Source organism: Oryx dammah, unplaced genomic scaffold (assembly GCF_014754425.2).
Source record: "Oryx dammah isolate SB20612 unplaced genomic scaffold, SCBI_Odam_1.1 HiC_scaffold_3, whole genome shotgun sequence".
Classification (NCBI taxonomy): Eukaryota; Metazoa; Chordata; class Mammalia; order Artiodactyla; family Bovidae; genus Oryx; species Oryx dammah.
The window spans coordinates 43273568-43299972 of record NW_024070187.1 but is presented as its reverse complement, the minus strand read 5'-3'; the positions used below and the strand labels follow the sequence as shown (position 1 = coordinate 43299972).

Below are 26405 nucleotides of genomic sequence, written 5' to 3'. Positions count from 1 at the left end.
GAAGCTTTTTCTTTTTTTTTTTTTTTAAAAAAAACCTTTTCTCTGGTATTAAAGGAATATTGGTCTCTGAGCTCTTTGGACCAAGTACCATTCTGCACTATTTTATTCTGGGTAAAATGTATTTAATACATTGAGCTTGTGGTGGAAATTACATGGGAAATATCAGTCCCCAAGGAAAAGATAGGTGGTCAAGTTGTATTCTGACAGGGAAGATGAAAATTGTAGTTCTTGTTCTCCCATAACTGAATTCTTTCAGTATAACAGGCCAATAATTTATTCTCCTAATGCATTTCTATATCCCCATCTGCAAAGTGGGGGTAACACAAACTTACCCTCTGCCTTTCAGGTTTTTTGCGAAAATCAGTGAACTAATATTGGTAAAATTGGAGCCCCATGGATGAAGGGTACTTTGTAAGTATAACACACTATTGTCATGCTATGTTCTGTGCATATGTATGTTATATAGAGTGTAAATACCAGATGTCTGTTTTTGCTGTATTAGGAAATCAGTAACTCTGAGTTTCGTACCCAAGTATTGAGAATCTGAATTCCTTTCAAGAATTTAACATTACTGAACTGTCTAATCGTTTGTCAATATGTTGAATGTGCAAAAGTCTGATCAACCCCCCAAAATATTCAGTTCATGTTTACTGGACAATTTGGAAGAATACATGCCTGCATATTGTGTAAAAGTATTGATATCAACCCTGGATATGAACGCAAGGTATCTGAATTTCTCTTCCCTTATCTCTGTCTCTCTCCCTACCCCCCCCTTTTTTTTTAAATTTTTCTTTTAACTCTGTGTTTTGATCAGTCCATTTGCATCTCAAAGAAATGGTTGGTTTCTGGGAGACACTGCACATTTCTCTGAGGTCCGTGATGTTTTGTTAATGATTAAACTGAAGGAGACATTTCTTAGATAAGTTGCTAAATATTGTGTTTCCATTCTTGAGGTGGGGGAGGAGGCCAGCTACAATGGTGAGCTAATGGATCACCCCTTTGTGACCATGTGACAGCCCAGGTGACTTGGGAGAGGCCTCTGGTCCATGGAATGGCTGAGGGCTGCAAGTTACAAAGCCCAAGAGCAGGCAGAAACTATAGAATCTTACAGCAGCTGCTTCGACTGATTTTCCCTGCTGATTGGGACATATTTTTATTTTGGGAGGTTAACCAGTGCTCTGGCATCATGTGAACAACTATAGATTGGCCAACAGCATGCTTAGCTTAACCCATGGTGTATATATATTTGTGTGTATATTTATATACATATTTTTAAAGAGTGGCTATCACCCTTTAAAAACTCCAAACAGAGAAATTGAAAAAGGATTGTGACTGCTTATTGAAGTCCGTTTTGTGAGCCCCCCTGAGATTCACAGGCTATAAGATCTTATATCTGGAGAGGTCCATGCATGTTTCATCTCTGGTCCTATTTCTTGGCCAGATCTTAGGATTCCAACTGATGGGTGCCTGAGTACCCCCAGAGGCAGACCTGCTACTGCAAGAGACAACTCTTTACTGTAAGAGCATTCTTTCTTGAGTTGAACCCAAATCCACCTTCTACATATCTTGCATGCTCAGGTCCTGATTTTACCATCCATCCCTACAAAGAACCAGTCTTCCTATTCCAAAGTGATACTGTTTTTCAAATATTTGGTGGTACTTGAGTCCCCCTTAAAGTGGTCTTGGTCAGCATCAGTTCCCTCCACAAGCAGAGCTTGTCTGCTTTGACTTCCCAGCTCTTTACCCACTGGAAGGTTCTTATTGTCTGTGTCTTTCTTAACAAGCTGCACTGAGAGCCCTTCTGCAGGCCCTCTTCTACATCTCAGAATCAAGAGATCTAATCAGAGATCAGCAAGAGAATGACCTGGAAGGAATCGTCTGGAATCACATGCTCCCATGGCTTGCTTTGAGTAACGGCACAGCAAAACCCACGTCCTTCTGTGAGGTGTAGATGATTGACAGGGAGAAAGTTGTTTTGGTTAATAATACAATCTGCTTGCCTCCTGGAGATGCAGCAGTCGCCTACTAATTCGTTAGAAGTGAATTAAGGTTGTTTACCGATGTTTTAAAGTAACTGTCAGAGTGGAAAAAAAAAGTTCATCCTGGATGAGACCACTCACCTACTTGCGAGTTGCTGTTTATTTTAAGCTGAGTGCATAAATAATATATTGAGATACGAAGGGTGATTTCAAGCATTAGAACACGAAGCCTCCTGTTTACTAACTGTCATCGGGCTGAAGAGAATTTAAACAGCTCTGAACCTTTTTGTCTGTGAATGCAAGGCATGAAATTAACTTTCATTTCATCGTTAGCAGAAAGCATGATTAAGGCAGTCTTGTTGATGTGTCTTCTGCCGATCGGGGGCTCTTTTGCTATTCAAGACGAGCCTGGCAACAGAAACAAGGATTTGAAACAAGAGCCTCTCCCCAGCCCTGCCACCACCTCAGAGAAACACAAGCAGGGATCTGTCTGGGACACTGAGTCAGTGTGTTCTGAATGTAAAGGGAAATAGTGAAATAATCCTAGGCTGGGTTCAGGGGTTCTAGTCCTGACCACCAGGAATCCTGTCTGAATCTCACTTTTTTCCCCTGTAGAATGGGCATCATAGCCTCTGCTCCCACTGCTTCCCAGGAAGATGGTGAGACCCCAGTGATGTCATTGTTGGGCAACGGCTTTGAAAAGTATCAGGTGTCATGTCTGGGTAGGACAAGGCTGTGTTTTAGGTGACTTATATAAAGTAACTCATTTTATCTGCCTGACAAAGCTATGGGAAAGGTATTGTGATTATCCTAGTTTTCCTACTGCAAAAACTGAAGCTCGGGAAAGCAAAGGGGACTTGCTTCATTGGCACAGCTAAATGGTTGCAGATTGGGATTCAAACACCAGGCAGCTGGGGGCCCGAGTTTGTGTTCTTAGCTATTACTTACTTGGGAGAAGTGGCCAGGTTTTCCTACATAAGATTATGCCTCCTGGTCATGCTCAAGTAAATGAAACATCATTCCTAATAGTCTGGACCAAATTTAGCTTGAGAAAATGCAGGTATGACTTTTCCAGGAGTGAATATCAGCAAAGAAGATTCCCATTTGGATAGGGATGTAGCCAATGGTATGGATTAATTATGTTTTATGTGTAAAGAGTCTGTTGATACTTAAATGAAAACCCCAAAATGAAAAGACCTATTACATGGAATGCTTTCGGAAACAAGAAATGTGATTTACCTTTTGTCGCTGTAAACTTGAAAGTGTGATAGCCTATTTTGGAGTATAAGGAGAGTGTTAGAGAATGAATAGAAAATGTATGGAATGTTTAATTTTGCATGATTACATTTCATATGCTGCTGCTGCTGCTAAGTCACTTCAGTCGTGTCCGACTCTGTGCGACCCCATAGACGGCAGCCCACTAGGCTCCACCGTCCCTGGGATTCTCCAGGCAAGAACACTGGAGTGAGTTGCCATTTCCTTCTCCAACATATGGGGTGGCGGCAAATAGAATTGTGTTATAATATCATAGCATACCTATTTTAGATATTTTGGTGAAATGCTCTGGGTTTTATAGTCTGATACATGAACCCTTTGGGATAGGTCCTTATTAAGCAGATGACAGGAATGCATTGTGAATGTATTCGCATCATTGAAAATATATAACTTGTATTACTACTTTTTAAATTTATATTTTATGTTATATTATTTGAATTTCAAAAGAGGAAAGAACCTAAAGTGATTGGTGAAAACAAAAGTGATGTGAATTTGCACATCTTTTCCCTTAAAATATGCTCAGCGACTAGCAGGGTTATACTTAAAAAGTAGAGTGGCATGAAGGGTGGTCTGGTTTACTTTCGATTTATAAATGAAGCAGTTAAAAAATAAGACTATGTGCATAATCTCAGAAAAATGGACAGGCTCATGAGAAGTTGTCAGCTGAGGGGCAGACTAAATCCTGCAGTTCCAAATTGCAAAAATCTCAGCAATTGCTATTGTGCCCTAGCACTTGTTAATACAATAAGATAATTGCATAATTAAATACACTACGGAATTTCAATAATTGGAGACTTTGTTTCCTCATCCCAATATGCCGCTGGCTGGTATTGGAAAGCACTGCAGTGTTTTCGGGAGGCCAGATCATTCTTTCACATCACGTCCTCCACAGTACTGTGGCTCCTCTGGCGGTTCTGAGACACTTCCCCTTCGGGTTATTTTTAGGTGGTTATATTTAGACAAGGTGAAATTAAGCAGGAAGTCCCCCTAAGTCTGACTTGGCCATGGGAGTTGAGGATCATTTTGCTGAAAGCATCCCTGGTGCCCTCTAGATCTTTCTAGGTATTAATAATATTGGGTGAAAAATAAGCTGATGACCGTGCTGTTTGGGGATGGGGGGGTACCCCTTTGGGTCAGAATCGAGAGAGGGTTTAAAAGAGAGGGCAGGCTTCAGAGCCGGGTTCCTGGGTTCAAACTCTGGGATAGCCTCTTATCTGCTGTGCAGCCCTGGGAAAGGTGTTCAAACTCTTCTGTGTGCTTGGATTTCCCTGGTGGTTCAGATGGTAAAGAATCTGCCTGCAGTGCAGGAGACCTGGGTTTGATCCTTGGGTTGGGAAGATCCCCTGGCAAAGGACATGGCCACACACTCCAGTATTCTTGCCTGAAGAATTTCATGGACAGAGAAGCCTGGCGGGCTACAGTCCATGGGGTCGCAAAGAGTTGAACACAACTGAGCGACTAACACACACACACACACACACACACATGCACGCACACATGCACGCACGCACACACACACACACACACACACACACTCTCACTCTCTCTCTCTCTCCTGTGTGCTTATAGGTAAAAAGAGACTCTTAGCCTTTTTGCAAGGCTTAATTGAGTTAATGTATGGAAAGAGCTCAGGAAATACTAGGCAGCTTTTAAGCCCCAGTACGTGTTAGCTGGTATTATTAGGCAATCTGGGAGGAAGTTTCCTAGTCATCTAACTGTGGCAAATCTTTGCGGATGAACAAATAAGTAGATTTATGGTTTCATCCATTCAAGAAATATTTATTGAATACTTTATACCATCCTGAGTGTCAAAAAACCAAAGATGAATAATATTCATACACTGCCCTGAAGTGGTTCCATGGAATTGGGAAAATAGACATGCCAATAGATGATGATGATGATGATGATAAAAATTATAGCATTAAAACAGTGTCTGGCAGATAGTGAGATATTTTAGCAGGAGCTGGTCTGTGATCACAGTGTCTCTGGCACCTAACACATAGATGAATAAATGGTGGCAGGAATTTGGTCTAAGATTATTCTGTCTGAGAGTCAGAATGGTTTGCATGCGTGGATGCTAAGTCACTTCAGTCATGTCTGACTCTCTGTGACACTATGGACTGTAGCCTGCCAGGCTCCTCTGTCCGTGGGATTCTCCAGGCAAGAAGACTGAAACAAGTTGCCATGCCCTCCTCTAGGAGATCTTCCCAACCCATGTGTCTTACATCTCCTGCACTGGCAAGCGGGTCCTTTACCACCAGTGCCACCTTGGAATCCCCAAAATGGTTTATTGGCACAGAATGCATTCCTAGCTGAGTAGTCACTGAGCATGTAGCTGGGATGTGATACATACTTGGTGAATAAATGAGAGAATCAGTGTATGGATAACACTGACTATAAGCTTCTTCTCTTTAAGATCACTACCATGTGAGGAAGCAGGTGAATTTGCGAATGTTGGGCTGACTCTAGGGTGAAGCAAGTGAGCACCTACAGTGCAAAATTTAAGGAGGTGCTCCCTCTCTGAGTTGCCCCAGTGCCAAGGAAGCACTCATCCTCCAAGTCCTGAAGGTGCTTCCTTAAATTTTGCATCTTAGCTGCCTCAGTTTTCCTACCCCCACCCAGGCTCTGATGACTGGGCTTTGTGTGTTTGAACATTTTCCCCCAATTTTATTTTGAAAAATTTCCAAGCTACAGAAGAGTTGAAAGAACAGTGAAAGGAACACTGTGTACACAGTTTACCTAGACTCATTAAGTGTCAGCCTTTGGCCACAGTGACTCTCTCTCTCTAGATGTTTCTTTGAACCTCGTGCTAATTCACCAAAGATATCATGTTCCCTCCACGTGCCCCTGCTTATACTGCTTATGATGTTAAATTTACTTCCTAAATGCTGCATCTCAACATTATACATTTTGGAAGAAAAACCAAAAAGAGCATAAAAGAACTTTGCCTAAATATTTTTTTCAAATTTAAAAACTGCTGCTTGGAACTTATTTTTAGACTATATACTACTAATTTATTTAGAACACAGCCAATAAAAGATGCCTCAAAATTTTAAAGGTTAGAAAGTTTTTCTGGGTGCTCTGACATTCTCCTTCACAGGAGAGAGGGTTTCTTGAAAAGGTAAATTTCCTTGACCATTTTTTTTCCCCCAAGAGCCTTTTGAAAAGTAGTTCAGTTCAGTCGCTCAGTTGTGTTATACTATTTGTGACCCCATGGACTGCAGCACGCCAGCCTTCCCTGTTCATCACCAACTCCCAGAGTTTACTCAAACTCATGTCCATCGAGTCGGTGATACCATCCAACCATCTCATCCTCTGTCATCCCCTTCTCCTCCCACCTTCAATCTTTTCCAGCATCAGGGTCTTTTCAAATGAGTCAGTTCTTTGCATCAGATGGCCAAAGTATTGGAGTTTCAGCTTCAGAATCAGTCCTTCCAATGAATATTCAGGACTGATTTCCCCTAAGATGGACTGGTTGGATCTCCTTGCAGTCCAAGGGACTCTCAAGAATCTTCTCCAACACCACAGTTCAAAAGCATCAATTCTTTGGCTCTCAGCTTTCTTTACAGTCCAACTCTCACATCCATGTATGAGTACTGGAGAAACCATAGCTCTGACTAGACCGATCTTTGTTGGCAAAGTAATGTCTCTACTTTTTAATAAGCTCTCTAAGTTGGTCATAACTTTTGTTCCAAGGAGCAAGCATCTTTTAATTTCATGGCTGCAGTCACCATCTGCAGTGATTTTGGAGCCCACCCCAAATAGCCTGTCATTGTTTCCATTGTTTCCCCATCTATTTGCCATGAAATGGTGGGACCGGATGCCATGATCTTAGTTTTCTGAATGTTGAGTTTTAAGCCAACTTTTTCACTCTCCTCTTTCACTTTCATCAAGAGGCTCTTTAGTTCTTCTTCACTTTCTGCCATAAGGGTGGTGTCATCTGCATATCTGAGGTTATTGATATTTCTCCTAGCAATCTTGATTCCAGCCTGTGCTTCATCCAGTCCAGCATTTCTCATGATGTACTCTGCATGTAAGTTCAGTAAGCAGGGTGACAAGTAGATGGTAGTCCAAATACTGATACAATGAATCATTGTTTCCCATGTTAAGGGTATTCACTTAAGGAGTGACTTTGCAAATATAAATAGGGGCTATTTATAAATTTGTTGATATGCTCTCAAATGAAAAGAGATACAATCTTGACTTTAGTTAACACTGGCATACTTTCATGAAAAAAACCCTCCTCTGATAATCTTGAATATGTATTAAAAAATAAGGTATCTGTCACTCGAAGTGTGTGGCAAGATCTGCCCAAAGGTTGCATTATGTCAGTGGTTTTGAAATTGTTGTCTGGGGAGGGGACTCAGGACCACCATGAGTGATGGCAGTGCAAGTTGTGCGGGGTGGGGGGTGGGGGGGGTGTTGTGGGTGCAAAAGGAAAGGTGTGGGACCAGCATTGGGATACAGGCCACTCTCTCCTGTTACATCAGAATAGTTCTGATATAATGTACTTAAAATTGGCACCTGCCTTAGAATCTAGTTTTCAGGACAGTGTTAAAACTGAAAAAAAAAAAGAGCTTGGAAACCTTAGCATTGCTGGCTAAAAGATAAAACAGGAAAAATTTATGCCACAATGTTGGTTGGCAGTGAGAAATGATAGCTGTCAACTTGCAGGGTGGGAGAGGTCAGGAAAACCATGAAAAATGGACACAAGATCTAAAATACAGTCGGCGCCTAGGAGTATAAAACAGGGTCAAATGCCCATCCATAGCCTAAGGCAGTGATTCTGAAACTTAAGTGACTCCTGGCCCTTAACCCAGAGGTTTTGATTCAATAGATCTGGGGCGGGACTCTGGAGTCTGTTTTTCTGACAGTCACTGGGTACCACACAGACAAAAATTGCCCTAAAGTCACGTCTATGGCTTAGAACATTACAGCATTTGGCGTTGATAAAGATGACTGGAGTTGTAAAGAAAATGTTATATTCAGCCCAGTAGAATGTAGCCCTTTCTCAAATTCAGGGAAATTTTAGGATGATTTCTTTCCAAAATCCTTCAACTAGAAAAGATGATCATGAACAACAGAGGAGGAAAGACAAACAGTTAAATAATTACCAACATATTATAAACTGGACTTTACCAAGTCCGGTGGGAGAGGAAAGAAAGTTTATGTCTGTCTGAATGCTGTGATGGATTCTTGGAAGAGAGAACTTCATGGTGGGACCACATGGCTTAATGGGATAAGTGTAGGTTATGGAGTCAGATGGACCTGGGTTTGAATCCTGACCTTTCCTTCTACCCGCTGGGTGTAGGACCTTAGGAAAATTACTTAATCTCTTTAAGCTTGGGGCTTCTTCAAATGGTAAAACTGAAAATTAAATTAGATGATGTATGATATATTCAAAGGACTGAACATAGGGCTTGGAAAGTAATACGTGCTCAATAAGTGTAATCACTATTCTGTCTATTCAACATGGTCATTAAAATGGGTAGGTGCTCAAGAGGGCAGGAATGAGACCATGTTGTTTACTGCTTTTGTTTTTGGTTCATATGGGATGGGGAGTGGAGGCAATAGAGTATCCCCAAGAAAGAGGAACAATGTAGGCAAATCTTGATGGTATATGCTTGGATGCCTTCAGAGTTCCTAATACTGTTGTTCATGTAGAGGTTTCGAGAAGATACCAGTGCTTTATAGATCTTAACTAATGGAATCCTCAGAGTGACTCTCTGAAGTAGGTGTTGTTATCTAATAGATCATAAAGTTGAGGCACAGAGAGTTTAAGGAACTTGCCCAAGATCACACAGCTAGTAGAGGTAAAGCCAGGATCTGAACGCCGTCAGTATCTATCCTGCTAATCACTCCACTATGCTGTATTAATAATATTGATTTATCTCAATATGTATTAGGAAAGCATAACTTGCACCATAATAACCATAGTTTTATAGACAGTACTGCCTAGAAATATAGTAAAAATTTAAAAAAGTAACTTGATTTAAATGTCATATGAAACAAATAATAGTAGAAGTGACATCTAATATGACAAAAATCCTGTGGCTGGTTCCCATATAATTTTGGCCTGGGAAATTCTGGGGCAAGGAAATATTGGGGTTGCCCATGAGAGACTGTTGCCTTTAAATCATTCTTGTATAAAACAACAACAAATCCTCTAAGTTCTGGGAAAGAAATATGTCTATTACCCTTCTACTTTGCTGAATTCACTCCCATTTCCTGCTATTCCTTTGGGAAGGGAAAAAAAAATCCTGCTGAATGTCTGCTGAGCAGCTGGACAGCGATCTGGGCTCTTTTTTTTTTGAGATTTTTAGTTTCTCCTCCTCCTCTTCTCCCTCCCTCCTTCCTCTTTCTTCTTTCCTTCTCTTTCCTACCTCTTTCCCTACTCCTTCTCTTTATTGTTCATGAGGACAGATTTCAAAGAGGCTGTGCCTGAAGAATGCAAATACCTAATGTGATTCAATAGAAAAAGAGTTTAATATTCTATATGGCATTTTAATTTACCTTCAGCTTTCCAGGATGGCACTCATGTCTGCCCTTGAATCTTTCCTATGGATGTTTAGATAATCCTAAGCCAATCCATGCTCAGGTGTTTGTATTTGAAGCAGATTTACCTTCCTAACAAGCAACCTGTTTGAGGCTAATATTAAAACGCGTTTACATTCTCTGGGCAAATGAGCACAGGAGTTAGTCTGTCAGTTGTAAAAAAAACTGGAGTGTAACCAGGTACATTTAGGCAAGGAATTTTTGGATAATTCCCAGTCTTCTAGACCTGGATCTGGGTGGAGTGGCCGCCCTGTAGGCTCCAGATCTGGGTCTTGTATTTAACAATGACTGGTCTCCTAATCCACTCTGCATTTTCTCTGTCTTAACCTGAGGACGAACATCATAATCTAGTCTTCCTACCGCAATTCAGTTCAGTCAGTCGCTCGGTCCTGTCCGACTCTTTGCGACCCCATGAATCGCAGCATGCCAGGCCTCCCTGTCCATCACCAACTCCCAGAGTTTACTCAAACTCATGTGCGTAGTCGGTGATGCCATCCAGCCATCTCATCCTCTGTCGTCCCTTTCTCCTCCTGCCCCCAAACCCTCCCAGCATCAGGGTCTTTTCCAATGAGTCAACTCTTCGCATGAGGTGGCCCAAAGTATTGGAGTTTCAGCTTTAGGATCAGTCCTATCAATGAACACCCAGGACTGATTTCTTTAGAATGGACAGGTTGGATCTCCTTGCAGTCCAAGGGACTCTCAGGAGTCTTCTCCAACACCACAGTTCAAAAGCATCAATTCTTTGGCGCTCAGCTTTCTTCACAGTCCAACTCTCACATCCATACATGACTACTGGAAAAACCATAGCCTTGAGTAGATGGACCTTTGTTGGCAAAGTAATGTCTCTGCTTTTGAATATGCTATCTAGGTTGGTCATAACTTTCCTTCCAAAGAATAAGCATCTTTTAATTTCATAGCTGCAATCACCACCTGCAGTGATTTTGGTGCCCCCCAAAATAAAGTCTGACACTGTTTCCACTGATTCCCCATCTATTTCCCATGAAGTGATGGGACCAGATACCATGATCTTCGTTTTCTGAATGTTGAGCTTTAAGCCAACTTTTTCACTCTCCTCTTTCACTTTCATCAAGAGGCTTTTTAATTCCTCTTCACTTTCTGCCATAAGGGTGATGTCATCTGCATATCTGAGGTTATTGATATTTCTCCCAGAAATCTTGATTCCAGCTTGTGCTTCTTCCAGCCCAGCGTTTCTCATGATGTACTCTGCATAGAAGTTAAATAAGCAGGGTGACAATATACAGCCTTGACGGACTCCTTTTCCTATTTGGAACAAGTCTGTTGTTCCATGTCCTGTTCTAACTGTTGCTTCCTGACCTGCATATAGGTTTCTCAAGAGGCAGGTCAGGTGGTCTGGTATTCCCATCTCTTTCAAAAGTTTCCACAGTTTATTGTGATCCACACAGTCAAAGGCTTTGTCATAGTCAATAAAGCAGCAATAGATGTTTTTCTGGAACTCTCTTGCTTTTTCCATGATCCAGCGGATGTTGGCAATTTGATTTCTGGTTCCTCTGCCTTTTCTAAATCCAGCTTGAACATCAGGGAGTTCACTGTTCACGTATTGCTGAAGCCTGACTTGGAGAATTTTGAGCATTACAGTAGTGTGTGAGATGAGTACAATTGTGCGGTAGTTTGAGCATTCTTTGGCATTGCCTTTCTTTGGGATTGGAGTGAAAACTGACCTTTTCCAGTCCTGTGGCCACTGCTGAGTTTTCCAAATTTGCTGGCATATCGAATGTAGCACTTTCACAGCATCATCTTTCAGGACTTGAAATAGCTCCACTGGAATTCCATCACCTCCACTAGCTTTGTTCATAATGATGCTTTCTAAGGCCCACTTGACTTCACATTCCAGGATGTCTAGCTCTAGGTGAGTGATCACACCATCGTGATTATCTGGGTCATGAAGCTCTTTTTTGTACAGTTCTTCTGTGTATTCTTGCCACCTCTTCTTTACATCTTCTGCTTCTGTTAGCTCCATACCATTTCTGTCCTTTATCGAGCCCACCTTTGCATGAAATGTTACCTTGGTATCTCTAATTTTCTTGAAGAGATCTCTAGTCTTTCCCATTCTGTTGTTTTCTTCTATTTCTTTGCATTGATCACTGAGGCAGTCTTTCTTATCTCTCCTTGCTATTCTTTGGAACTCTGCATTCAGATACTTATATCTTTCCTTTTCTCCTTTGCCTCTCTTCTTTTCACAGCTATTTGTAAGGCCTTCCCAGACAGCTATTTTGCTTTTTTGCATTTCTTTTCCATGGGGATGGTCTTGATCCCTATCTCCTGTACAATGTCATGAACCTCATTCCATAGTTCATCAGGCACTCTGTCTGTCAGATCTAGTCCCTTAAATCTATTTCTCACTTCCAGTGTATAATCATAAGCGATTTGATTTAGGTCATACCTGAATGGTCTAGTGGTTTTCCCTACTTTTTTCAATTTAAGTCTGAATTTGGCAATAAGGAGTTCATGATGTGAGCCACAGTCAGCTCCTGGTCTTGTTTTTGCTGACTGTATAGAGCTTCTTCATCTTTGGCTGCAAAGAATATAATCAATCTGATTTCAGTGTTGACCATCTAGTGTTGTCCATGTGTAGAGTCTTCTCTTGTGTTGTTGGAAGAGGGTGTTTGCTATGACCAGTGCGTTCTCTTGGCAAAACTCTATTAGCCTTTGCCCTGCTTCATTCTGTATTCCAAGGCCGAATTTTCCTGTTACCCCATGTGTTTCTTGACTTCGTACTTTTGCATTCCAGTCCCCTATAATGAAAAAGACATTTTTTGGGGAGTTAGTTCTAAAAGATCTTGTAGGTCTTCATAGAACCATTCAACTTCAGCTTCTTCAGCATTACTGGTTGGGACATAGGCTTGGATTACTGTAATATTGAATGGTTTGCCTTGGAAATGAACAGAGATCATTCTGTTGTTTTTGAGATTGCAACCAAGTACTGCATTTTGGACTCTTTTGTTGACCATGATGGCTACTCCATTTCTTCTAAGGGATTCCTGCCCATAGTAGTAGATATAATGGTCATCTGAGTTAAATTCACCCTTTCCAGTTCATTTTATTTGCTGATTCCTAGAATGTCGATGTTCACTCTTGCCATCTCCTGTTTGACCACTTCCAATTTGCCTTGATTCATGGATCTAACATTCCAGGTTCCTATGTAATATTGCTCTTTACAGCATGGGATCTTGTTCTATCACTAGTCACATCCACAACTGGGTGTTGTTTTTGCTTTGGCTCCATCCCTTCATTCTTTCTGGAGTTATTTCTCTGCTGATCTCCAGTAGCGTGTTGGGCACCTACCAACCTGGGGAGTTCCTCTTTCAGTGTCCTATCATTTTGCCTTTTCATACTGTTCATGGGGTTCTCAAGGCAAGAATACTGAAGTGGTTTGTCATTCCCTTCTCCAGTGGACCACATTCTGTCACCCCTCTCCACCATGACCCGTCCGTCTTGGGTGGCCCCACAGGGCATGGCTTAGATTCATTGAGTTAGACACGGCTGTGGTCCGTGTGATCAGATTGACTAGTTCTCCGTGATTATGGTCAGTGTGTCTGCCCTCTGATGCCCTCCCACAACACCTACCGTCTTACTTGGGTTTCTCTTACCTTGGACGTGGGGGGTATCTCTTCACGGCTGCTCCAGCAAAGCGTAGCCGCTGCTCCGGACCTCTATTCCCACCATTTAGTGCTTGGCATATTGTGTGCATTCAGCGTGTAATTCAGCATGTAACTTAGGCCCATTGGTTAAAGAATGATGTCAACAATTCAGTATTTCTCATTTCAGGTTGTATTTCACCACATATTTTTGGAGCACTTACTAGGTGATAAGCATTGTGTTAGGAGCTTTCTTACTGTTTGATTCTTGCACAGCCCTCTTCACCTGTTGACAATGGGGAAATTGAGGCTCAGGGAGGCGAAATGATTTAACCAAGACCACACATTCTTGACTTGACCCAATTCAAAGCTGGATATTCCACTTTTCAAGCTCAGTGTTTTACTTTTTTCTGTTATTCTCCTGGGCCTAGCGAACATTGAGTAGGTTTCCCCACTTTATTAAACTCTGTTCACCACTGACTCTGCAGGATCTCAATAATCCACTCCCAAGTAGGACAGTCTCTGCCTCTCTGACTGTAAATAAAGAATCTGTCTTCATGGCTTGAGACTCTGAGTGTCATCAAATGCCACTGCCCACAGTGTGCTCAGGAACGGAAGCTTCTCTCAGAGTTTCCAGCAGGGCCTGCCCGTGGAAGCACCATGGGATTAGTCCTGTAGATGTGCCCCAGACACTGTTCCACAGATGAAAACAGTTGTCACAGGGACTAGAAAATTGAATTGGTTAAACCTTCTGGCTTTAGATTGTTTTTGGAGAGTGAGTAACTCTTACGATTTTTTTTTTACTTGTCACAGGCTAAAAGGAAAAAAAGTAAGAGTGAAACTTCATAGCTATTTTTCTTCCCTGTATGTTCATAGTAGTTATTTATATCTGGGAAGTTTCCATTGGGATTTGATTCAGGATATAGACTTGGCAGGGTGGCTTCTGCACTCCGTGGTGACATTTGACAGACTGCAGGCAAAGCAGGATGGATTTCTAATATCTAGATGGATGGATTCTGGGATGAAGTGTCGAGATTCTACTGTATTATGAAATGGATTTATTGATCTGAATCTAAAAGTGGCCCATTGCTTGTCAATATCAGATCTGTATCAATACATTTGATAAATGAGGGCTCCCGATCCTTTGCTGTGTTTGTTTTATCAACTGCACTTGGCAATAACAATGAAAGACTCCAGGTGGTGCCTTGTGAATGGCTTATTGCACTCGTCATGTGCGCTGCTAACCTTAGGGCCCAGTTTTGTGATCCCGCATATGTTACAACCACCAGAAGTGCTCGGCTGTGCCTCACTTCCTCCCTCAAATTAGACATTCCCTTGCAAGGTTGCGTTTCAATATCAGCCTCACTCATTAACCTTGAAATGCTGTGCTCATACTGTAGGTAGCATCTTCATTTTCCAGATGAAGAAATTAAGATACTGAGAGGTTAAATGAGCTTTCCAAGGCCACACGGTAAATCTCGAATACAGCTGGAGCCAGGTGGAGGTGTCGTGGTTCCTGGCAAAGAGTAGGACTCTTGCCTTCTTTGTGGTTCCAAAGTGAAAGGGTCTGCATGTGCAAGGGGCTTGTCCATGGTATCCTTTCTGCTCAAGTGTGGTGAGGCTGCCATCTTATCTCTGAATCTTTTGGGGAAGAAATCCAGGTCCCTGTGTTGGAAACAGAAGGTTCAAAAATGTGCTCTCTCTGGTCTTTGTAGCCACAGACCAAGGCTGGGTGACAGTCCTCATGTGATGGTTCTTACTGAGACATGTATGTTTCTGGGGTCAGCTATATGCCCAAGTAGATGTTATTATAGGTGATGTGGAGAGGACAGAGAAACAGAAAGCACAGTTCTTCCCCTCAAGTGCATACATTTGAGCTGATGAGAATGGTTGAATGCTTGTCTGTATCCTCAGATCTCTTCATTCAGGGGCTGGTAGAAATCTCTGGTAGGCTTCCCAGGTGGCGCAAGTGGTAAAGACCCTGCCTGCCAGTGCAGGAGATATAAGAGATACAGGTTTGATCCCTGAATCAGGAAGATCTCCTGTAGGAGGGCATGGCAACCCACTCCAGTATTCTTGCCTATGAACAGAGGAATCTGGCAGTCTACAGTCCATAGGGTCACACAGAGTCAGACACGACTGAAATGACTTAGCATGCACACACACAGAAATCTCTGGTGGGTGAAACAGGCCCTGTGTCTCCACTCACATGACTGCAGCCACGAGCACACTATTAATCAGTGATATTAATAAATAATTGCAATGGTTGCACTGTTGATAGTGTGTATACTTACACAGCCAATCTCAGCAACTACCTGGAATAAGGTTAACAAAGGTGCTTGAGGTCCACAACCCTTGGGTGTGCTGTGTGGGTGTAGGTCTAATTCTGAAGGTAGAGCTGATCTCTTTGGTATAAATTATGTGACTGTGTAACCTTTGAGTCTCTTCTGGAACTTTGAATTAAATTCACTTTATTCTGTCATCACAGTCATGATGAGCTGGAATAGGAAACCAAAGAGATGATTATCCAGCAAAATGTAGAACTAGAACTAGAAGGCTTGAGGGGTTAGTGGAGTTTTATCTAGGAAAACTTTTTAAATAAAACCTCTTTGGTTGAAAATTCACTCTAAAAGATATCATGGAAAAGTGCTTATAGCTCTGTTTTCATGCCTCCTTCTTTTTGTGGAAACTCAGGGCTATCATTCTGAAGACCAGGCTTTTTTTTTTTTTTTTTTTTTGTAGGTTGAGAGGATGTAGGGCAATAGCCGACTGATGATTTTTAGCATGCAATTTTTGACATTAGTTTACTTCAAATGCAGTGAGTTAATGAGCACATTTTTCCAGAATCTAATTTATATCCCTTGTTCCAGGGAAAATTGTCTAATAATATGTTATTTCTTTTTCTCCTCCACCCCTCAGTCCATATTCCTCAAGACTCAAAGAAGAAAGCCAATTTTACTTGCATATATTGTTGAAAATGCAGATTCCCTTAGAGAGTGAGATTAAATTGCTTTGGCGTGGAATTTAGGAATCTCTGTTTCTAATAAGCGTCCTAAAGAGCTGATTACAGTCTTAATTCCTAACAGGCAGGTCTTGTGAGGCCCATACTTTGAGCAACAGTGTTAGAGGCAAAAGAGTTGGTACCTGAACAAATTCCAAGTAGGGGAGGAGAGGTGATGTGTGTTAGAGGGAAGTGTCCCTTCTCCCAGAAGATGGTTTTATGGTGAGTGAGTGGTGGCTTTTAGTCAATGACTAATTATATAACCTTGGAGGAAATTCAGAACATGTGTCTTACCCCAGATTTAAGTGTACAAACATATATTGAAGATATTTTCTTGGTGCTATATTCAGGATCTGAGTGAGAAATGGTTACTGATCACTCAGAAATATGTTTATTATAGGAGCTGTTTTTTTTACAGTAGGAAGAATTTATTTGATGCAGTGAATATATTATATGATTGATATGATCAGATTATAGAAAGTCTGTGAGAAAAGAAACAGTAACACCAACAAACTATCGCATTAGAGTTATTCATCCAGCCATTTGTATACCATGTGAATAAGCACTCTTGGAAGAATTTTGTGATTCTGTCAAATAGAGAAATTATTTGCAGAGAACATTTTCATAATTTTCAAAACAACACTAGTATAGCTGAGCCTCAGTGTGTGTGTGTGTGTATATGTGTGTGCACGTTGCACATGGTTTGTGGGTGGATATCGGCAAACAAGCCATGAACTAATAATAAAACAACAAATTAGCAACAATTTAATTAAGTACAATTTATGTCAATGTATCTGAATAGGGATATGATTACATAATTATATATAAAAATTTGAGGGAAAGAATAGACATTTTTCTTTTCTTATAATCAACTCCCTGTTCCACTGTGGTCCGGCAGCTGTTTTTTGAGCTGCCAAGCTGGGCTGAGTTGGGCCAAACCTTTATGGTGGGAATGGTCTGTGCGAGTTGGCGGGCTGTCAAGCCGTGTGTGGTCCTTGTCCCAGCAAGTGAGTCAATGAGAATTTGAAGTTGCAAATGTGCCTCACGTTCACTTCTGAGTAACAGGGAAGGGGTTTGGGATTGCTGAAAGTCCAGCTCAGTGACACCCTCTCTTGCAGCAGTGGAATCAAGGAGATGATGGAAAATTAAGGTCTGGTGGGCCACAGAGCTTCCACAGGGCGTGCACTCTGTGTACTGCGCTCATAATGTCACATTCCAAGAAGTCCTGGAATTAGCAGGCTCAGTGTCATATCGCGCTGTGGGCTCAGCTCACATGATGCAAGCTTTTGCTTATCTGACTGGGCCTAAAATAAGACGCTTCAATGATTTATTTATGAGCTCTGGGCCACCCAGGCCTGTGATGTAAGTAACCTTGGGGTACACAGCATTTGATCACTTCAATTCCCATTAACTACCTGTTTCTAAATGGGGAAAAGCATTTACCCAGCACATTGTGTGATTCATGAAGACACAAAAGCAGCCTGTTGTGCTGTCGCTGGGGTGGATTTCCGTGTAATGTGATCCAGCTGTTGAATGCTGCATGCCGGTGTCTAACATTAACTTGTTTCCTTCCCCTCTTCTGATTCTTTTTCTTTATTCTCCTTGTTTTTTTTTTTTTTTTTCATTCTTAAAAAGAATCTTGGCCATTTCCAAACATTTTAAAACATGTAACTGTATATCAAGAAGTTAGGAGCTCCCCTGTTTAAACATGGAAGGTCTTGAGTTGGTGGCAAAAGACCCATTTTACACAATAATGGGAGCACCTAGCACAGAGTTTCTTAGCTGTGGTGCTGTTAATATTTCAGACCTGATCATTTTGTTGTTGTTGTAGGCATTGTCCTGTGTAAGATTTTGGAAGTATTTCTAGCCTCTGTTCACTAGATGCCAACAGCACCTACCCATTGTGACAACCAAAAATGTCTCTAGACTTTCCTGAATGTCCCCTTGGGAGCAAAATTACCCCTGGTTGATGTAGTGTGACAGCTAACTGGGTATTTGTTAATGAAGAATTTCAGATTCTCTCTGAGATTGTGTGGATATAGGTATCAGACCTGGATTTGGAGGCAGAAAACTGGGTTTGAACTCTGGCCCCAAAACTAACTATGACTAGTTAACGTGACACTAGGCACAATATTTATCTTATTGAAGCCTTAAATGTCTCACCTGTTAAATAAGGACAATACTACTTAACTTATAGGGTAATTGAAAATCAGTGAACTAATAATATGTATAAGGAATATAGCTTATGACACATGCTCAGAAATTGATGATTGTATGACATGACTTGATATATGAAATACTGTGACTGTCAATTTAGGTATGCAGAGAAATAAAAGGCAGTCCTGAGGGCCCCTTTCATCATGTGTTGCTCAAGTCCGTTTCATCCTTTTTCTCTTCCTCTCTATTTCCTTCCTCCAGCCATTCTTATATTCCAGAAACTGACTAATTTTGGCCTAAATGTGAAACCTGGAGAATGGAAAGAGGAGATGATGAAGGGGATGTAGAAGAACAGTTTCCTGGTGGGATCATTCTATTAGGGAGTCCCCTGAAGAGGTGTGGGCAATTCATTTAGCTTCTGGAATGTGAAAATATAGAAAGATGGTAAAAACAAAGAAACCCTCGACACGCCATTAATCTGAACTCTACTCTGCATTCAGCAAATGCCAAATCCACCTTGTGGTTTTTGCTTCAGTAGAAAGTGAAATCGCTTTCCTTATTCGGGAATGAAGGTGACAAATGTTAAATCTGTTTTCTTAGGAAACAGCTGAGAAAACATTCAAAATGATTCCATGTGACTAGCACAGTTTTCTGCCTAGGTCTTCAAAGTCTGAGTCTCTTTTGAGCTGTATCTAAATCTAGAAATAAGGGCTGGGCTGAGAATGAAGGAGTAGACATCAGACAGGGAGTTGAGACTGTAATCTGACATCTCCCTTTCAGCCATCACACGCATATTTTATAGGCTACCCGCCAGCAATTAAGAAAACCTTGGCAAAAGCCTTATCCTTCTTATTTGTTCTAAAACCTTCCTTTCTGTGGAGAGGTGTGTTATAATTTCACTTATGGTTTACAAATCTCTCTTCCTTACACAGGGCTTCCCAAGTGGTGTTAGTGGTAAAGAACCTACCTACCAATGCAGGTGGAGAAGGCGATGGCACCCCACTCTAGTACTCATGCCTGGAAAATCCCATGGACGGAGGAGCCTGGGAGGCTGCAGTCCATGGGGTCGCGAAGAGTCAGATACGACTGAGCAACTTCACTTTCACTTTTCACTTTCACGCATTGGAGAAGGAAATGGCAACCCACTCCAGTGTTCTTGCCTGGAGAATCCAAGGGATGGGGGAGCCTGGTGGGCTGCCGTCTCTGGGGTCGCACAGAGTCGGACATGACTGAAGTGACTTAGCAGCAGCAGCAGCCAATGCAGGAGATGTAAGAGATGTGGATTCAATCCCTGGGTCAGAAAGATCCCCTGGATAAGGAAATGGCAATCTACTCCAGTATTTTTGCCTGGAGAAACCCATGGACAGAGAAGCCTGGTGGGCTACAGTCCACAGGGTCACAAAGAGTTGACACAACTAAAATGAGTTAGCACGCACACATGCTTCTTTACAGGCTTCCCTGATAACTCATCTGTTAAAGAATCCACCTGAAATGTGGGAGACCTGGATTCAATTCCTGGGTTGGGAAGATCCCCTGGAGAAGGGTCCCTGGAGAAGGGTCCCTTGAGAGTCCCTTGGACTTCAAGGAGATCAAACCAGTCAATCCATAAGGAAATCAGTCCCAAATATTCATTAGAAAGATGCTGAAGCTGAAACTCCAAAACTTTGGCCACCTGATGTGAAGAACTTAACTCACTGGAAAAGACCCTGATGCTGGGGAGGATTGAAGACAGGAGGAGAAGGGGACGACGGAGGATGAGATGGTTGGATGGCATCATCAACTCGATGGACGTGAGTGTGAGCAAGTTCTGGGAGTTGGTGATGGACAGGGAAGCCTGGCATGCAGTCCATGGGGTCTCAAAGAATTGGACATGACTGAGCGACTGAACTGAACTGAACTGATGCTTTCTTATACCCACACTCCTAGTTATTTCCAGTTGCACTGTAGAACATGAGGGTTGGAAAGGATTTGAGGGATCATCAAGTCCATTGGTTGGATTGCTTCTAGACCATCTCTGACATGGTCCATCTGTCCTATCCTTGAATGATACTACAGATAGGGGCTCACAGTTATGTAAAGGAGGATGCTTTGAAGTTGGTCCAGTCTTTCTGATTGTTAGAAGCATAGGATCTGCCTCTCTGTGTCGGTGCTTAATATTCCTTCAACAAATGTATCCTGAGGATCCACCTGTGCTGGGACCCACATTCAAATAAAATATAGCTTCTGCTCTCGTGAATGATAGTCATGGATATGTTTCATGGATGTAAATAATTCATCTACTCATTCAACAAACACAAGCAGTTATGATGAACCAGGTACCTTGCTAGAATCTGGGAATACAATGGAGTAAGAACACCATCTCTACTCAGTGGAGCTTGCAGCCTAATGGAAGAGAAAGACAATAATCAAAATTTCACCTTATTAAATATGTAACAAGATTGCACTAACTTCAGTGTAAGGAGGAGAAGTGACATGGTTTTGTGTGTCTATAACCACAGAGCTGACTGAAATTGGGTGGAAAAGGAGGATCAGAGAGTGTTTCTACATGAAACAGACTGTTTTTTCTGAGCTGAGAAGGATGAGCGGGAATTAAAGGTTTTGAAGTTGGAAGGGAAGGGGTGGTGTTAGCATCCTAATCAGGGGGTTGGCAAGCACTGAAATAGGAGGAAATGTGGGGAACCAGGGAGCGATGGAGGCCAGCAGGCCTGGGGTCCAGACAGTAGAGGGGATGTGATCGGCAGGGTTTCAGGGGCTCTTGATTTTGGTTTTTGTCTTAGGATCAAGGCTGTTGAAGGGACTTTAAGAGCTATTTAGCAGGTAAATGGTAAATGGGCCTTCCCTGGTGGCTCAGATGGTAAAAAGTGCCTGCAATGCAGGAGACTTGGGTTTAATCCCTGGGTTGGGAAGATCCCCTGGAGAAGAGAATGGCTACCCACTCCAGTATTCTTGCCTGGAGAATTCCATGGACGGAGGAACCTGGTGGGCTATAGTCCGTAGGGTCACAATGAGTTGGACACGACTGAACGACTAACACCTTAAGGGGTAAATAGACAGACTTGGTCATGGTTAGATATGGACCAGATCAGGTGGGTGGATGGAGAGAAGAGCCTGAAATAAATGCTGCTTGTGTGCTGAGAGGATGAGTGAGCAACCCTGCTGGTGAGGCCATGGCAAGTTTTATGGAGATGGCAACTTCTGAATGGTTGTGAAATAAGAGTGGGCATCTTCCTGGCTGGTGATCTGGCTGGGAAAACTTGCAACTACACAGACAGGCAGACATGAAGATGTACAGGAATATTCCAGAACACAGCAAGTTATCCTTCTTGGGCTGGAACACAGGGCTGGTATCGACGGTGAGCTTCGCTGGCTGATCAGGAGCCCTGCAGACTCTGCAGAAGGGTTGGGCTTCATCCTGAGATGAGGCTTTGTGGGAGATGGAGAATCTCAGCTACAGTTTTAGAACAGTCACTCGGCTGCTGTGTGGAGGTGAAAATCGGAAGCCGGAACATCCAATGGAAGGAATAAGGAGATCTTCACTGGGCAGCAGTGGTGAGCTGGAGCCTTTAAGGACAGGAAATCAACTCTCTTTCTTGTTGGGGCTTTGGCATGCCCCAGACGCCCCTATTGCCGTTTCTCTAATAGCCGGGGAAATCCTGGCTTATGGTGTGGTGAATCTACAAAATACTGCTTGGGAGAGAACTTTACAGCAGAGCAAAATGACCAGAATAAAATCCTCTGTCGTGTACAGAGGCAACCATGAGTATGTTCCATTTTATCTGCTCTTTCGGATTGTTCATGCACCTGTCCATTGTCTTTGTCAGAGGCAGAATATTATTTATAAAGTGCTGTTCTTTCCCTCCCTCCCCGAACATCTGGATGTTTGAGTTGCACAGCTAAAACATCTGTAGGTAGGTCTGAAGTTTTGCCTCTTCTGAATGTTTGGTTTCCCTCTGACAAAGTCCGTGAGTCTGTGTGAAGAGCCATCCATAAAACCAGATGCTATCCAAGGCCTGAGCTTGTAGATGAATTTTAAGGGGTGTAAGAATGAATAAACCGTGCTTCAAGGTGCCATAAAATAACCAAATAAGTGACGGCTCCAAGGGGATTGAGAAGTTTCCTGGTTGATGAAAAGTGACATAAAGTCGTGCATTTAGGCTTTTTAGGAATATATTTTCAGGTGAATGTTTGCGTTGAGCAACTTGAGTTGGGGAGATCAGGGGTGATTAAAATGTTATGTGTTTGGAAGAGTTCTGTAGCTACATTAAAGTCTATCATGTAACTTGGCTGTCAGACAAAGAGGTAAGAACTTGAAATTGGAGTTCATTCTTTCCTAAATAGCATTTTTTGGGGTTACAAATATCTTTTCTGGGCTTTTGGACTAACTCCGGTAATCTTTTATAAACGCATGATCCACAAAGGGTTTGGGCAATTATTTAAATACAGGAATTATACACAAGCTGTAGAGTTTGCCCCACTATAATATCTGGGGCAGGAGAAACACGCAAACCAGAGAGTATGCACACCATGTTAGTAAATTGTAAGTAGGCTATCTTGGGGGCTTCCTTGGTGACTCAGATGGTAAAGAATCCATCTGCCAAGGTAGGAGATGTGGGTTTGATCCCTGGGTCGGGACAACCTCCTGGAGAAGGAAATGGCAACCTACTCCAGTATTGTTGCCTGGGTAATTCCATGGACAGAGGAGCCTGGCAGGCCACAGTCCATGGGGTTGCAAATAGCCGGGCATGACTTAGCAGCTAAACAACAACAAAAGCTATCTTGGCCATTCCTGGAACTGTGGGTCGATTAGCTTATTTTCTGTACCCTCTGGTCCATCCTCAGTGTCCTGGTTCCCCCTATATCCTCACATGGTTTTCTTTGGTTGAGAGGGTGATGTGGCCATAACATCGCATGGCATGCCCCGCAGATGTTCCCAGAGCTGAGTGAGGGCTGCGGGGATGCCCCCTTTCTATCTCACCCCACCTAGCACGTGTCCCTCCCGAGAGGGTCTTTGAGAGCTGCCCGCGGGCCAAGGATATATCTGAGTAGCTACATTCCTCTGCTAGGCACCGCCTCCATTTGAACTACTGTTGAGGCAAAATTGCTTTATTTTCTAATTTTGATGATATTAGCAAATACATGTAATGGGAAATAAAATTAATCAGTTTGTGCCTGTGAAATTGCCTCCTGTTTACCTCAGCCTTGTAGCGATTTTTCCCCCTCCTACAGGGGTTATTTTAATTAACAGCGTGAATTTTTGTAGTTTAATTTATTTTATGATTGTGTAAAAATACTCCTTTGTAAGGGTTTATATATAACTAGCCAGCTAATTAGCAGTAATATTTTAACAACAGCTGTAGAAGCAGGGAGTCCCATGAAACATGGCTTCTCCCTTCAGACCACCGGGATATTTATTGGTGTCTTTCCTTATCAGCTCAGGCTGAAGGCAACAAAGGAGGGTGGTGTGAGCATCAGATAATTAAAAGAGAAGTAAGCTTCCTAGTCCTCCTCTCACCTGACACGCACAACTTCCTAAGGATTCTGTGTCTCTAAGCCTCTGATTTAAGACTCCTCCTTCTTCCAGTTCTTTCAAAGTCTATTATACATTCCTTGTGAGCCTCAACCTAAGACATATATTTCTGGAAAACTACCGGGAGGCTTTTAATGCATTCAGTTCAGTTCAGTTCAGTCGCTCAGTCTGTCCGACTCTTTGTGACCCCATGAATCGCAGCACGCATTAACATGACCTAATAACAGCCACCAGCTTTTGGACTCCACTTTTCATGGATGGAAAGCATTTTAACATAGAGTCCACCTTCCCTTCATTGAACTTACTGGGATTCAAGCATAAAACTGGGGGGGAATAGGGGCAAAGGGGGTGAGGGAGAGAGTTAGGGGAGATGGCCCAGAGAAACAAAGACCTGGAGAGGCAGGAAAACAAGCAAGACAGACGACCTCTCCCTAAAGGTCTAACCCAGACCTACACGCTGCTCCCTGCAACCCCTCCTTTGTCACCGAGCACCTCCCTGGCTGCTTTGGGTTTGGGTTAGAGGATGGGGTTCAGGAACTGTGAGAAGGGTGCACGTGGAAGGGAAGGTATAAATGGAGAGGCGCTAGGGGATCAGCAGACTCAAGTGGCCCCCGGGCCCCCCGTTTCAGGGTGAGCACCCAGTGGTCATTCTTAGTGAGAGTTCAAGAGTTGTGTTTTTGTACCACGTGTTTTATTCCTAAGGGCAAGCCAGCTACTTTTGTGGGGTCACAAACAGTCGGACACAACTGAGCGACTGTCACACTTTTAGGATCACCCCCAGCCTTTCAATATCTGTGGTCTGCTTTCAAAGAGAAGGCTAGGGAAGCCTCACCTTATTTTCTAAGAGAGGTCTCACCAGTCTTTTCTCTGTGTGCTCACAATACCTCACCTCGACGATAGCACAAGCCTAGTTTTCTCATCATGGTTCATTTGCATGTTTGCTGAGCTCCTTGGACTGTGAGCTCCATGGGAGCAAAATCTCTTTGTGGCTAGTTTGGTGCCTGGTCTATAGTAGATGCTCAATAAAAAATGATTGTGTAGATTAAAAAACCCATGTAAGTGCAATTGGACTTTCCAATGAATTAAGCTTCTTAAGAGTCAGGAGTCTCAATTTCTGATGAAGTGCTTGATAGTCAACTCCTTATACTAGTAGCTGTGTCTAAAAATATTTCATGATTGGTACAGTGTCTGAAACACAGACAAAGCTCCAATGTTAACTATCAGTATTTCTTCAACATTAGTAAATTAGAGGGAAATTCTCTATAGAAAGTAAATGTAAAGTTTTCCAAAGAGTATCTAAATCTAAACATATGGGGAATCAGTAATCACAGACACAGATGTACACACACACACACACACACACACACACACACACACACCCCCACCCCCACCCCCTTGGTTTGATTGGATTCATTTACGGGATTTTTTGGAGAGGGAAAATGCCCAGCGGGGGATGGGCAAAAAGTTCCTAAGAAATTGAAAGCTTCTTGTACTGTATTGGTCTTCCCTTGTGGCTCAGTTGGTAAAAAATCCTCCTGCAATTCAGGAGACCCAGGTTGGATCTCTGGGTTGGGAAGATCCCCTGGAGAAGGAAATGGCTACACGCCAGTATTCTTGCCTGGAGAATTCCATAGACAGAGGAGCCTCATGGGCTACAGTCCATGGGGTTGCAAAGAGTTGGACGCAACTTGGTGACTAAACGACTACCACTTGTATAATCTATATAATCACTATATAATCATTCCAGTGACCAACTGAATGACTTACACTTGTAAAGTTCTTGTATTTCATATACACGCAGAGAAACAGAGACAAGGAAGGTCAGAGAGAGAAAAACAAGACAGACGGAGATCACCTCTCTCTCTCTAGGTGCCACAGATCCGCATCCGCTTCCTGCCACTCCTCCACTGCCAGGAAACCCCTGTTTTGCTGCTTTGGGTTTGGGTTCAAGGATAGGACACGAGAGTAGTGATACTGCATACCCATCACTTTAGCAGTTGGTGCTCAGTGTCTATTTGATGAGGGACTGAGTGACCTTATTCTAGCTTTCACCCTCACCCTTCCAGGTGGTTATTGTTTTTATCTTTGACCAGTTAGGTACTTCCTCTCAGAGAGGTTGATGATCCTGATGAAAGTTCCCTAGCTAATCAATGACAAAGTCAAGAGTCAAACCCACATCTTTTCATTCCAGAGTCTGTGCTTTATTTTATTTACTGTAAAATAGCACCACTAATGGAGAAGGGAATGGCACCCCACTCCAGTACTCTTGCCTGGACAATCCCATTGATGGAGGA

The 26405-nt window shown here is 42.5% G+C and overlaps 1 protein-coding gene across 1 annotated transcript in view; it reads left to right on the top strand.

Moving 5' to 3' along the window:
- The first annotated feature begins 329 nt into the window (after positions 1–329).
- Positions 330–26405, top strand: part of PPARGC1A (PPARG coactivator 1 alpha) — a 510332-nt gene continuing 484256 nt past the window's right edge. Inside the window, exon 1 of the mRNA XM_040237936.1 lies at positions 330–411. Within this exon, the coding sequence (XP_040093870.1) occupies positions 394–411 (18 nt within the window). The 5' untranslated portion in view covers positions 330–393. The remainder of the gene's footprint in view (positions 412–26405) is intronic.